Raw genomic sequence first — 13683 nt, 5'->3', positions numbered from 1 at the left:
GGGCTGCAGGGGAATCTCTGCTCCGGTGCCTGGAGCACCTCTTCCTCCCCCTCCTTCACTGACCTTGGTGTCTGCAGCATTGTTTCTCTCACATTCTCATTCCTCTCTCTGGCTGCAATTGCTCTTGTGCAGTTTTCCCCCGCCCCTTCTTAAATACGTTATCCCAGAGGCGCTACCACCGTCACTGATGGGCTCGGCCTTGGACAGCAGTGGGTCCATCTTGAAACCGGTGGCATTGGCTCTATCTGACATAGAGGAAGCTTCTAGCAGCTTCTCACAGAAGCCATCCCTGTAGCCCCCCCACTACCAAAACCTTGTCACGCAAACCCAGTACACCAGGCAGAGTTCACGTATTTTCTATGTTTGTCCTGATGAGAACTACTGATGCTCCTGTACGCACCAACTCTGGATGTATGTATCAACTCCACAGTACGTACACAGCAAATACAACCTTTTGGAAGCACGCCCAGGTGATCTGCATGTGCACCAAGCCCTGTGTGGTCAGGATTTGCTGCACAGGCCTATGCAACCGGGTATCTCATGGTGCTCCCAACTCTCTGCGCAGAAAGTCCAGTACCCATGTTTCTGCTTGAGGACCTCCAAGCACTGGTGAGGAAAACAGATCTTATAACTGCAAGGAGCAAATGGAGTACATGCATATGGATTTATTTGCAGAGTAAGGACTGAGATTTAGATATGGCGACACATTTATCTGAGTGATTATGTATATTACCATAGCATTTATAAGATAGTGTATTTTTTTTTACTGCTATTGTTTATTTTGTTAATATAGAGACTGTTTTGTAATTTTGTTTTTCCATCAAAGCTGCTCTAGAGTTAGAGTACTGTGAAAAAACCTTAGTTATTTATTTTTCCCTGCATTTATAAACACAAAAATGCAGACATTGTGCACTCAGTTATAGCTCAGAACCAATTTAAAAAACAAAGCTAAATCCAATCTTTAATAACATTTGTTACAGAAATGCTGACCTGACTGTAATGCTGTGAATCATAACTGTTCTGTAAGAGAACAGATTAATGCGGAAGCCAAGAAACCTGCAGCAGGTTGTGCTGATGTTTTTTAAAATACACCGCTTTTTTTCTTACTCCTCAACTGGAAATCTTCATCAAAGTCCAGTGCTCCCACTGAATGTGGTCTGAGATGCCTGTCAGGCAGCTTTCAACATGCCACTTTCCCTAATCACCTTTTTATCAGGAAGGAGGGAACTTGTCCTAGCCAGGCTTTGCAATGTTGGGAGTAAGCATTCAGCACCATTTAGGTTCAAACCCCGGCAATTCAGTCTGCCTGGGTAAACCTGGCTCTGAAATAATTGTCTTCGGTTCTTCCTTCCTTCTGCTTCCATTTCTCATGTGCCAGTTTCTTGGATGGCCCAAGTACAATGTCCCTTATATACGACCTAGAAAGGGCCTCGTGGCTTATTCTCAGCCAAATAAACTGAAGGAAAGATGAGTAGTTGGTCTTGTTTCTTAGCTCATGACAAAGGGATTGGTTTTAGATTGTTTTTATTCCGTGGTGAAGTTAAGATGAAAAAGATGAAAATCAATGAGATGGGGAAATATTGTTAATATTGCTAAGAAGTACTTACTGGTTATTGTGAATTGTATCCCCTTAGTCTGTAGTGATTTCTGTCTCTTTTTAACATGCAGAGAACTATCACTGAAAGTGGTTCAATACAGCTTTGCCTCCTACTAGACAGCCTCTTTTAAGAGCTCTGCTCGCTTGCAGGCTTGGAGGCTTGAAGTGACCCTGCCTGAAGACTGCACGCAAAGATGATCAGTCTTGAAAGGACTCTGCAAATTAAGTTTTCCATGCTTATATATGGAGGGAGGATAACTTACTAAGATCACTGCCTCTTACAAAAATGGCTTCCATGTGTAGGAAATGACATCTGAAATAACCGGCACATGTTAGCTGGGGGAAAAGATAAGTGAAAAAGTTGCCTGTTTCACCCAAATTAACTTTAGTTAAATCTTAGTTAAACCTCTGGTGACATACCTGGGATGAGGAGAAGGAACTGTACCATATTTTCAGCTTCCCAGACAAGCCTCTCCCAGGCCCCTCAGTGTACTGAAGAGGACACTCAGCATCAAAAGGGCTGGGAATGGCTGTTCAGAGATGAAGGGGGGCCCATTTGTGCCATTTTCCTTTGGGTAGAGGTTCATTCCCTGTCCTTGACCTCCAGGTGGAAGATGTTAGATTGGTGTCGTGGTTTAACCTCAGTCGGCAACTGAGCACCACGCAGCCACTCGCTCACTCCTCCCCGGTGGGATGGGGGAGAGAATCGGAAGGGTAAAAGTGAGAAAACTCGTGGGTTGAGATAAAGACAGTTTAATAGGTAAAGCAAAAGCCGCGCACACAAACAAAGCAAAACAAGGAATTCATTCACTCCTTCCCATGGGCAGGCAGGTGTTCAGCCATCTCCAGGAAAGCAGGGCTCCATCACGCGTAACAGTTACTTGGGAAGACAAACGCCATCACTCCAAACGTCCCCCCCTTCCTTCTTCTTCCCCCAGTTTATTGGCTGTGCCCCCTCCCAGCTTCTTGTGCACCTCCAGCCTTCTCAGTCGGTAGAGCATGGGAAGCTGAAAAGTCCTTGACTAGTGTAAGCATTACCTAGCAACAACTAAAACATCGGTGTGTTATCAACATTGTTCTCACCCTAAATCCAAAACACAGCACTGTACCAGCTACTAGGAAGGAAATTAACTCTATCCCTGCCGAAACCAGGACAGTATGTCACAAACCTGATGACTGCCTGTCCAGACATTGGGAAGGGCTAGTGTTTTTCAACTCTAAGAACATTTTGAGATGTTTTTTATTGGCTTTGGGACAGAGGCTTTCAGTCTGAATTTCTTTGTACCAGGTGTGAGGACCTTGTCCTTCAAAGTCTCTTCAGGCAAGTCCTTCTTTTCTTTGCATCTTGTGTCACCCTGCTTCTACACCCCACTACCTGCAGTAGCTGAGGTCTACCTAACCCAGAATTTGCCCAAATATTTTACTAGATGTGTCTGAGAAGGCCTGGCAGGCCTGTTGGGAGTGCTACCCCTGTGAGAAGACTCTCGGGAATGCAGGAGAAGGAGCTTTCCTCCAGGCTGGATCCAGGTTACCGAAGACACACGTCAGCAAATCCCACAGCTGGTGAATTGGCCCATCAATCAAACACTAGCATGAAGCCTTAGACTAGTTGCTTCAGCTTAATTGTTTTCCACAGTAATATGGAAATTGGCAATTCATACAGACCTGACCTAGCTCATGCAAGGTTTCACTGAATTCAGTGAAACTCCAGACATAAGCAAGACCTCTTCCTATGAGAAAGGGCCTTAAAGGTTTTCCATAACAAGGTAAACTTGAAATCAAGACAACGACCAGTGAAGCCAAGAGGACATTGCCAGAAGTGTCTGAAAACATTCCTGAGCATCAGGACAGTTAAAAGAGGGTGAAGGCCACTTCCAGAGTGAGCAGAAAGAACCCCTGCTGCTTACGATGTCCCATAGAGGGCAGAAACTTTTTTGGATGCATCTTTTCTTCAGGAAAGCAGTTCTTAAAAAGCTGTCAAGGTTTCAAAAATGTTTTTGTGAGTACAAAGTTTAATCATTTTAAAGAGTAGAAAATTGTTTCATAACAATGTACACTTGTAAAATTAATTATATAGCATCAAATTAGCAGTTGTAAAGAGATAACTGAATGGGGAAGTACTCATGAGTGTGGATGATTAGAGGAGAACAGGGAACACATGAGAAATTACAGGGAAAGTGCGAGGCCAATTAGTACAGCAAGGCTCATTTTCTTTTAGTGCTTATTTCACACGCACATACACACACACCTCTCCTGAGGCCATGTCATTATTTTCCAAATGGCATTGGCCTCTTCTTGTCTGGTGGTATCGGCCAACGCTAATGATTTTCTTCTGTCACTGAACGCTTGCTTGCATTCTCCTCTTTCATTTTCCTGATCATCCTTTTCTCTGTTTTGGTGCCCACATTAGACTAATTGTACCTTTGATCTGCAACTGTTACACACACAGCTGCTCAGCATTGTCTGCAACTCTGAAACCTGAAAATTAGAAAAACAGCAATTAGAATGATGCTCTACCAAAAAAAAAAAAAAAAAAGAGGAGGGAAAAAAAAGAAAAACAGCATGATTCAGTTTAATCAGGCTAGAGCAGATATTATCCCACAGAATTTTGGTTTGTTTTGCCGGAGAGTTAAACAGATCCTTTGTATTTGACAGGAGATAACGAATGGGCTGTTGTGAGCAAAGTAATAGATGTTCGGTTGGGGCTTTTGCCTGAATCATGAGCTGGGACTGTGAACAGAGACGTGGGTTTGGCCCTTGATCCGAACTTCAGCCAGGTCCTCCCATCCCTCAGCATTCACCCACTTCTGCCGAATTCCTTCCACGGGAGGGCTTTGTAGAGACATCATGATGTGCAGGGTTAAATTTCAAGCCTGGTGTATGCTTTTAGCAGAGGCAGAATTTTGGTTAGGAATTTAGAACAGTCTTTGCCAGGTCTGAGGTTACAAAAGCCTTTTGGGGATAACCTCATTAAGATAATTAAACATCTGTGTAATTCTTTCTTTCTCCATACGTGGCAAGGATTATTAAACTGTATTTTCATGTGGCACTTGAGCCATTTTGCATGGCAACTTACAGGAGCAAATGGCAGAATGGCTTGAAAATAAAAGGATTGAATTATGTGGTGTTTGCAAACAGTATGAATTTCAGATATCTGACATCAGGATTAAATATGATTGGCATCTGTTTACAAAACAGTGAAAAGCTATGCTTAGTTGTGCACAGCCTGTAAGTATGACTACTGCAGGAATGCCTTTAAAGAAATAGGGAGGAAATAGCTGCACAATGGCATGAGCTTGTATCAAACGTAATACTTTTTTTTAAATGATGTTTTTGCCTTTTCATTGTTTAATAATATGGCTGATACTATTTTCCAAAATTAATTGATACCTTTGTATAAGTCCATAATTTCATTTACTCAAAGGAAAGATGAGCAGGTGAATTCTTTCTTTTAAGTGATCGGATGATCTGAGGCAGTTCGGCAGTGGGGGTTTTCTTTTGGCCTGCAGAACACGGGTATTGTCGTAGTTGACGGTATCTGTAACGGTACAACAAACAGAACTTTGTCTTGGCGGTTTGTGCAATGGATGTTAAAGGTAGATAGGTTATGTATTACAGCTATGGTTGCTTATTATAGCAAGCAGTGTAACTTAAGGGAAATAAGCATGTTTCTATTCTCAGGAACCAATTACCAAGAATACACAGAAAAACAGTACATTTCACAAATTGTAGAATGCCTCTTTCTTGCCTTGACCTTTGTGCAAGAGTTGCACGGCCAAAGCCTCCCTCGCTGCCTAATGCCCTCTAATGATCACTGTGCCAGGGCCTTATCCGTCCAGGGCCCGGATGGAACTGCTGAATGGGTGGTGCACAGGAGTTACGGATTTTTCCAGACGCAGGAGTGGATTTAGCAGTGCCGGGGCTTGTATCATGTGGGACCTCCTGAAACAGATATGCTGTAATAATTTTTATTCCTTCCTACTGGGATGAATTCCAAGCCAGTAAAAGGCAAACTGAATTAATTCAACGAAGGCATATGCCACTGGAAATGGTTTACGTTTCTTAGCAAAAATGGAGTTTCCTGGTCCATTTTTTAAGCTTCCCCCCCCCCCCGAAGTACAGCGTATGGTGGGCACCGTTACAAGGATATGCTGTTGACACTACCAAGGCTCAACATTCTTGCTTTGGAAAAGAGTGAAATGCTGACTATTTTTTATTTTATAATATTTTGTTACGTAGGAGAACAGGAAGCTATAAAGCCCCAGATCTGTCTTTTTTTGTGTGTATTTCCTTAAACTCTTTTTCCAAGTTACCCAGTGTGCTGCCTTTTCTTAGGGTCTTCTGCCATGACACTCAAGAGACAGGCGCCAGCATTCCAGCTGTACTGCTGTACTTCTGGCCCCAGCTGTCATTCTAGTACAATTTTTATTGGCATTCGTTTGTTTAAGCTCTCTCAACACTTTACTTAAGCAGTGGAAAACACCTAAGACTTTTTCTTCAAAGCCAGCACAGGAACGGTCTCTTTTTTTCTGAAGCATATCACTGGTTGGGCATTCCCAACTGGAATTTCGGGGCCAGCCATCAGCATGCGGGAATGGCGTTTGCTATTCTGGCACTCAGCATACTGAACACTTTCTTATCCTCACATTTGTGGTATAGGGAGTTGGCAGGGTCAGATAAGTGTGTTCTCCACAGTAGACTGAGTAAGAAGAGCATCGTGAGCACTGCAGAATTTAATAGTTTGCACTGGGACTCCAGTCCATGCTGTGCTTACAATGGAATTTAATTTTCTTCCCATGCAAACAGAAACATATGTTTTTGTGTTGAAATATGTGGAGGTGAAACTAAACAGAATAATGTCCTTGGAGAGAAATGAAGCAACACCCTAATGGATGTAAGGTGGTGCGACTGTTTGGCTCTCCTACTAAGTTTTATTACATTGCGTGTTTTTTTGCTTTGTCCCTTTTACCATTCTGATTAGTAACACTTACCTCACAGGCTTAATTTTTTCATGCTGTTAAATGATTTGAAATGCACTGATAAAAGCTGATGCCTCGGGGCTTATGATTTTTGCAAGTTTGGTAAATACAGAGAATAAGCCTTTGCTCTAGTTTTGGGGTTGTTCTTTTCCTTATTCTTTGCTAGTCAAGGAAGTCAAAGACCTGTCTTAAAAACGGTATGTTGTATGTTATTAGTATGCTGTGAAGACGAAAGCTCACCACGTGCTCGAGGTACAACGTTGTGCCTATTCCGCAAAGTGGCACTGTTGGTAACCTCGGTAGCCTTTCTTACTGAAGTTGGAGACAACTGGCTACTCATCTCTCTTTTGATCAGTTCTATACTCAGTGCACGTTCACTTCCCCCAAACATCCCTCTGATTAGCACCTCATTTAGGCTGCTTGCTAAAGGGCATTACCTCCATCAGCCTAGTTCTTAAAACTAGAAAGATTTCTTGCTGGGCTTGCAGCAGCCTGCAGCCTTGCTCTGTTTTCAGCAGTCAGGCAAAAGCATTTACAATTAACCTTTACTTCCACGTTAGTTGAATTTTACTCCTGCCTATGGAGGAGTATAATCTAAATGCTATTAAAATAGAGTATGACTTCATATTATGTGACATCTGGTGACTTCCAATTATCTGTGTTTTGCCTGCCTACGGTGAAAAGGCAATTATGTTCTTCTGGTAGGATTTGCAGCAGTTTCAGAAGATATGATAATACAATACTGAAGGAGGGCAAGGAAGCACATTGGTAAGGAAAGACTCACGTAGGCTAAAAAGTAGAAGTCAAGTGCGTACATTTCAATCCTTTTTCAAATCTGAAGCTGTTTACACTAATCCTTTCCCATTACGTCCTGTTGACAGGTATTGATCAACTACCGCCTGTTTGTTAGGAAACATGAGTAAGATACAGAATCCGCTTCTGTATTTTTCTTTTATCATTTTGTCTAAAACAATTTATTCGTCAAGTCTACATGAATTTGCACAAATTAGATGTCTTTTGAAATATGTTGATACAGTTGATATGCTGATATGTTGACATGCTCATTGGCTCCAGTACTTGCAGAACCTCTAGATATTCATCTTATGTATGATACAGTTACTTTAACGAGATGTCTTGCGAAAAGTGAAACGGAGTTACTCGGCCAGATCTCAGGATATTGACCAACTTTAATTTTGTTCAAAAGCTGTGGCATAATGATTTCTTCTGTCAGTTACAACACATCCGATCCATTCATTCATCCATCCATCTTGACAATCCATATGCTAAAAAGTGCTTTCGTATGCAGTAACTAACCAGATTGTGACAATTCCGCAAATGATGTGACATGACACCCAACATGTTGAGGATTTTTTATTTTAAGATAGTTACAGAGAAATTGATTTCTGAAGCAAAGTATTACACTGAGCTTTGCAAACAGGGCTGTCCTCTAGCGTTGAGAAACAGAGTGCATTTATCTGCAAATGCTGATGACCGAGCAAAGCGTTTACTTTGTTACCGTGGTGAAATGACTCAGTGGGGGGTACTCCACATCTGATAATAGGTGCTTGCATGATAGAGTCCTAAAGTTGTCTATGAGACTGTAATTACAGGCAGTAGTAAAATCCAAGCCATATGTAGCAATAAACACCATACTTTTGTGCTCTCATGTCTCAGACTAAAGACAAATGGAGTCCCACCCCGCAATTAGAAGATCTTTGCTCTGTTTACTCATACCATGTAAAACAGACAAGCTATTTGTTTTGCTTACACATTGTTCCATACAGTAATTCTCTTTCCATTTAGTGATTGTTTTTGCTATGTGTTTAACACACAGCTGAAAAGAACAGCTCCAGCATGGCCACGAGACCTTCTCCTGGTAAAATGGAATGGATCATCCCGCTTATTGTGGTCTCAGCACTGACCTTCGTGTGCCTCATTCTTCTCATTGCTGTGCTTGTCTACTGGAGGTGAGCTTGTTTCCTTTTGATGGAAACTGATTATGATTTAAAACGCATTTCAGGTGGTGTTTTTTAATGTGGTCCTGTGTTTTTTATTTTATTAGATGTTACGGTGATTGATGCATTAGGTCACTCTGGATGCTAGAACAGCTCTGTTGGTTAACTATTCAGCTGTCTTAAATATTGATTTTTGTGTCATGAAAATGGGCTTGGTAGAGCTGTGGCAATGGTAGAGCCAGCTGTAACGCTGACAAACATTTTCGCAACTAGTCCCTCTCATATAGCTATAAAAAGGTATCTTTGTCTTGGCCTGCAGGAAAGGTGGTCGTGGGAGAAAAGCCCAGTGAGACTGGACTTGGTTCCGTGGGTGGCTTTGCCACAGACCTCCTGTGTGATCTTAAGCAGTTCTTTTCTTCCTTTGACTGTACTTCAAGAAAGGGGGATAAGCTTGTTTCACGTTACATAGCAATGCTCTGAGTAGGAGTTCTTTAGCATTGGTGAAGTGTTCGGAATTGCAACCTGCAAAGTCTTGAAAGTAAAGATTGCCTCTTACAAAGAGATACTGTCCTTTACACCAATGGGCATTGGTTCAGAGGTGGAGGCTAGGATTAGCATCAACAAATCCATCTCCATTTGATTTAGAGTAAATTAAAACCTGTAGCACCTTCTTGTGCCAGAACCAGAACCAAAAGACACCTCATTTGTCTGGTAGTGAAAATTAACCAGGGATTAGCCTCATAGAAGGTACTTGGGAATTATTTCAAAATCTGATTAGATGGGACACAGAAAAGTAGCTTTGATGAGAAATAGCAGTCCATTGATCATCACATTTGCAGAATCAATTAAAAAACTACCAAGCTGTTTTTCAGTACACCCATTTTGCTGACAATTGGCCAAATTGTTGAGGCTGGGAATATTTGAAAGAATATTAATAAATAGGTGACAATAGTCTTGTGAAAATCATTTCTATTAACTTTTGCAAGTAATTAACATCATTGCAGTAAGACAATGAAAGAAATTGCAGTGATGTGTGCTCAAAAGCTGAAATTGGAAAGGTTCTGAAGATCCCATTGTAGTGTCCTGTCCTTCAATATATATTTTCTTCATTTGAAGGACTAAACTTGGTCCCGTTCACAGCAGGCAAGCCCTTGAAGGATATGGTATATCCTGAAGCACTGTAATGAGGGGTTAGTAATATTTATCTTGCATTGATACAAAATGCTCTTCTAAGGAAGGAAGGTTTTGAAATAAAATGCTAACAGCTATTATCAAGAAGAATGTTGGTACCTCTCATTGTTTGGAAAACGTTTCCATTTCCTGCAATTTCACTAATGGATCGAGAGAAATAGTTGCAAACTTAGTGTTTAATTCGCTCAAAGAGTAACAATACCGTCCCTGAGAAGATATTAAAGTTGGAAAGTGCTGGCTTAGTGACCAATAGTCAGGGACTAATTTTTGATAAATATTGGCTTGTATTATAGATCATAGTATTACTGGAGTCTAAAATTAAGATATGTTAATTAAAGTTAAATACTTTTTATATTCAAAATTCCTAACCATCCACCTCGTAAAATGTTTATTTGCTTCGTAATAACAAACAAGCACAGAAGTCAAGGAAGATGCATGAACAAAGACTTTAACTGAAACCAAATTACTTTTCCAGTAATGTTTGTTATTTTGCATACGGACAGCAATTGTTTATTATCTGCTCTCCATAATATGCATGAGTAGTTAACATTCATCAGTAGCTTTGGTAAAATTATAAGCATTGACGTTAATAGCCCTGACAGCAGTGGATCAATTTTTTTGTGTATAATTAATACTAAAAAAAAGGTGGAGATTAAAAATTAATATAGACATGGAAAGTATGTCATGTAGCGGAGATTAAACATTAATATAGACATGGAAAGTATGTCATGTAGCAGTCAAAGTTTTTTGATAAATATGAAGCAACAAATTGAGAAACAATAAACAAACTTGAGAGCACACGTGTACTAGCTTCAAAATAATCTCCTGTGTCTACCTTCATAGTTATGAGGATTTTTTAACAAATACAGAGAGTGTATAAAAAAAGTCAACATGTGTTTTAGGATAAATCAACAAGCAACTAGAACACAAATCGTCCACAGTAACATTTCACGTTGTGCAGACCATGTCACTGAAGTGGCAACACAGCATTTTGTGTGCCCTTTTCAGTGTGATTACCTTTCCTTAGGAAAATAAAGTGTTTATCTCTGTGAGTGTTTTAAAGTAAGGAAAAAAGAGATCCTCAAACACCGCAGAGTCTAATTTACAAGTTTGAAAGGAACAGTGATCTGGATTTTCAGGAAGAAATACTTCGCTTAAAATGTAATGGGCAACATATGGAATAATTTGCTAGATAACACAATCAAAGCAAATGGCATGACAATGAGTTTGAGACAGATTTTTCAGTGTGGGAAACGTGGTATTGAAGTGCACAGCAGAGAAACACTTGTTATGAAAGGATAACCCTCAAGGGGACAGGCGTGCTGGACTAAGGGGTCTTTTCCTGCACAGCAGTTCTTTGTTATGGTATGAGAAAAACCATTATAAAACAAAACCAGAGAACTAGAAAATGCAGAAGAGACATAGTTACCCTTTGGCAATACATTTTGAGGGTAAAACAAATGATATTTTCACTTTTGCGTTTTTGAGCATTTGTGGGATTAGATGATTTGAGACCAGAGGTGACAGAAGTAGAACAGTGAAGCAGAGCAAAGCCTTCTGCTTGTTTGCATTGCATCGATGCCCTATTATCCAGGGACCAAAATAAGGAGTTATGGAGGTTGCTTGTGAAGGTTGGGCAAAGAGTTTATCTCTGTTTGGATCCTTTGTGATACAGCAATGAAATAAGTTTTGTGATGATGTCTTGTTGTAAGGAAGCTTCATTTTCTGTTCCCTTTATTTGAAAAGGAGAGCGATAGGAAGCAGTCACTGTTTGATGAAGCTTTTCCTTTCTTTATCTGTTGAGCTTCCATGCTGTGTTCATTAGAGAATTCTTGTAATTGAATATATTTGGAAATGATCTGTGCCATTTCTGAATGAGACTCCCTTATTTGCAGAGGTAATTTGCTGTTCTCAGTTCCTTTTCCATGTGGATCCTGGACAAATGGCGAAAGAATATGATTGATGTTGAAGAGAAGGGGTCACTTCTGTCTTTTTAGCATGATGGCCATCTCAGTAATGAAAAGGGATGGGAACTTGCAGGCAAGCAGCAGCTCTGAATTACCTTTCTACTAAAGTTTCCTGAATTCAGTACTTTTAATGGCACTGCTGTGCAAAGAGGGCTATGTGATTTTAAGTTGGTAGAGTGGAAAATAAACTAGGTCAGCATAATGAAGCTGCAAAAATTGCACTGCCTCTTATCCCAGAACAGTGAGGAGAGAGCACCATCGCGGGATGACCAGGAGCCACAAAGTTAGCTGGAGCTGGTTGACAGTTGGGCTTCCTGGGCAGGAGGGACAATGATGGCTGTAATTTAAGTTTGCTTCTGTGCATCTTTGATTCCTTTTGAGGAAAAGCTGGCCTGGCTGATCCTTGAGCTGTCGTGGGCACGATGAAGGGGACTGTTGCTCCCGGGACCTCTAGTGCTTGAAACTGATTTCTTTTAGCACCGAATTGAGAATTTGAGTCTTAGCAGACAGAAAAGGTGAGGAGACCAGAACCTCGTTTTACTCAACATGTAGATTCACCATTCGCTTCTGCAGTGGCACAATGGTATTTCTTTTTCTGCTTTCAGTCCTTTCGTACTGGTTCCTGAAATTGTGTGCTGTAGGGACAACCACTGAGTATTTCTGAGAACTATTCACTGGGATTTTAGGATCTTTTGCTGGAGCACTAACTAGCTCATCTAGAGCCCATTAAAACATGTGCATTGTAAGGTGCAGTTTCCCAAGCATGTTATTTTTGCATTTCTGGGCATTTGTTTTGCATCTGTGATTTTATACCCAGACTCAGTATCATGAGATCCTTCTGCAGTTCTTCAAGGTTAGTTTAAAATTTGACTTGGATTGTCTGCAGTCTTTGCCACTGTTATTCTCACAGCCTTTTCTACGAGCTCTGAGAATTGCAGAGTGTGTTTGGTAGTGACCTCCAAACTATTTAGGGATTGAGTGTGACTTCAGGTTTTTTGCAACAAGGCGAGTTCCTACAGCATGCTGAGCCATAATATGGCTTGAAACATGTCTTTTCTAGCACTTCCACTATATTTTGTTGCCAGTTGAAGAAGTCCTGAGTATTGACACTTTAAGGGAAACCCAGGGTCAGTGCCACTTTCTTTTTCACAGAGGTGCAGGAGGGTGACTAGAGTTGGGAAATCAGCTAAAATACTTTGATACACATTAACTTCTGTCATTTTAGAAAAAAAAGCAGACTTTAGGAGTGACTGGTGACCTTCTACTGTTTGTTTTCCATTCTGATTTTTAATTAAACACTACAATGCTATAGACTGTAGTTTCAAAAGGAAAAATAAGCAGAGAATATTAAGAAGCAATTAAGATTTTTAGAGTTTAGCCAACAGCAACTTTTAAATGAGAACTAAATTATAGCCATTCCTCATTTTCAGCTAAGAGGAAGAAATTAATTCACAACTATAGCTGGAGAGTTTTCTTTTTCTTTCTTTTCAGCAGATACCATAATTCACCTCTGAATTATTGCCGCCATCAACATCGTGTTCCCAAAGACAAAGCAGGAATATTGTATTGCATTTCTTATTAAATCAAGCTGTTTATACAGTGCTAATATGTTTACATTCAGGAGAGATTTTTGGAACAACACAGCTGCTGCCTTTCAAAGAGCAAGCAAGCTTGCATTGCTTGTTTATAGTCATGTATATATGAGACAGCTTGGGAAAAAGACGCCTTTAATTTTCCTTAGGCAAAACCCTATAGAATTTAGTAGACAGTAAGAGTTTTCTTAGGTTTTTGTTAAGCATCCTGTTGAATTGAACAGAATCCTTGGGACAGGTCCTGTGGCAGAGCCTCGTACTTCTCTGCTAGTGCCTTTCTGCGCAGAAGAAATGACATTGAGCACCAGGAGATGTGGGTTCTTTTTCTGACTTGCTCATTGATTTTCTGTGTGACCTGGGGCCAAGTCACTTACGGTTTGACAGTATTGTTGTTGAACTCGG

The 13683-nt window shown here is 40.6% G+C and overlaps 1 protein-coding gene across 1 annotated transcript in view; it reads left to right on the top strand.

Annotated features, from left to right (window-relative positions):
- PTPRG (protein tyrosine phosphatase, receptor type G) overlaps positions 1 to 13683 on the top strand; it is a gene marked incomplete at its 5' end in the record, with an annotated part of 334807 nt that overhangs the window by 253253 nt on the left and 67871 nt on the right. Inside the window, one exon of the mRNA XM_019473421.1 lies at positions 8411 to 8543. Within this exon, the coding sequence (XP_019328966.1) occupies positions 8411 to 8543 (133 nt within the window). The remainder of the gene's footprint in view (positions 1 to 8410; positions 8544 to 13683) is intronic.

The sequence above is a fragment of the Aptenodytes forsteri genome, unplaced genomic scaffold (assembly GCF_000699145.1).
Source record: "Aptenodytes forsteri isolate BGI_AS27 unplaced genomic scaffold, ASM69914v1 Scaffold53, whole genome shotgun sequence".
NCBI lineage: Eukaryota > Metazoa > Chordata > Aves > Sphenisciformes > Spheniscidae > Aptenodytes > Aptenodytes forsteri.
This window is presented reverse-complemented; position numbering and strand designations above follow the sequence as displayed.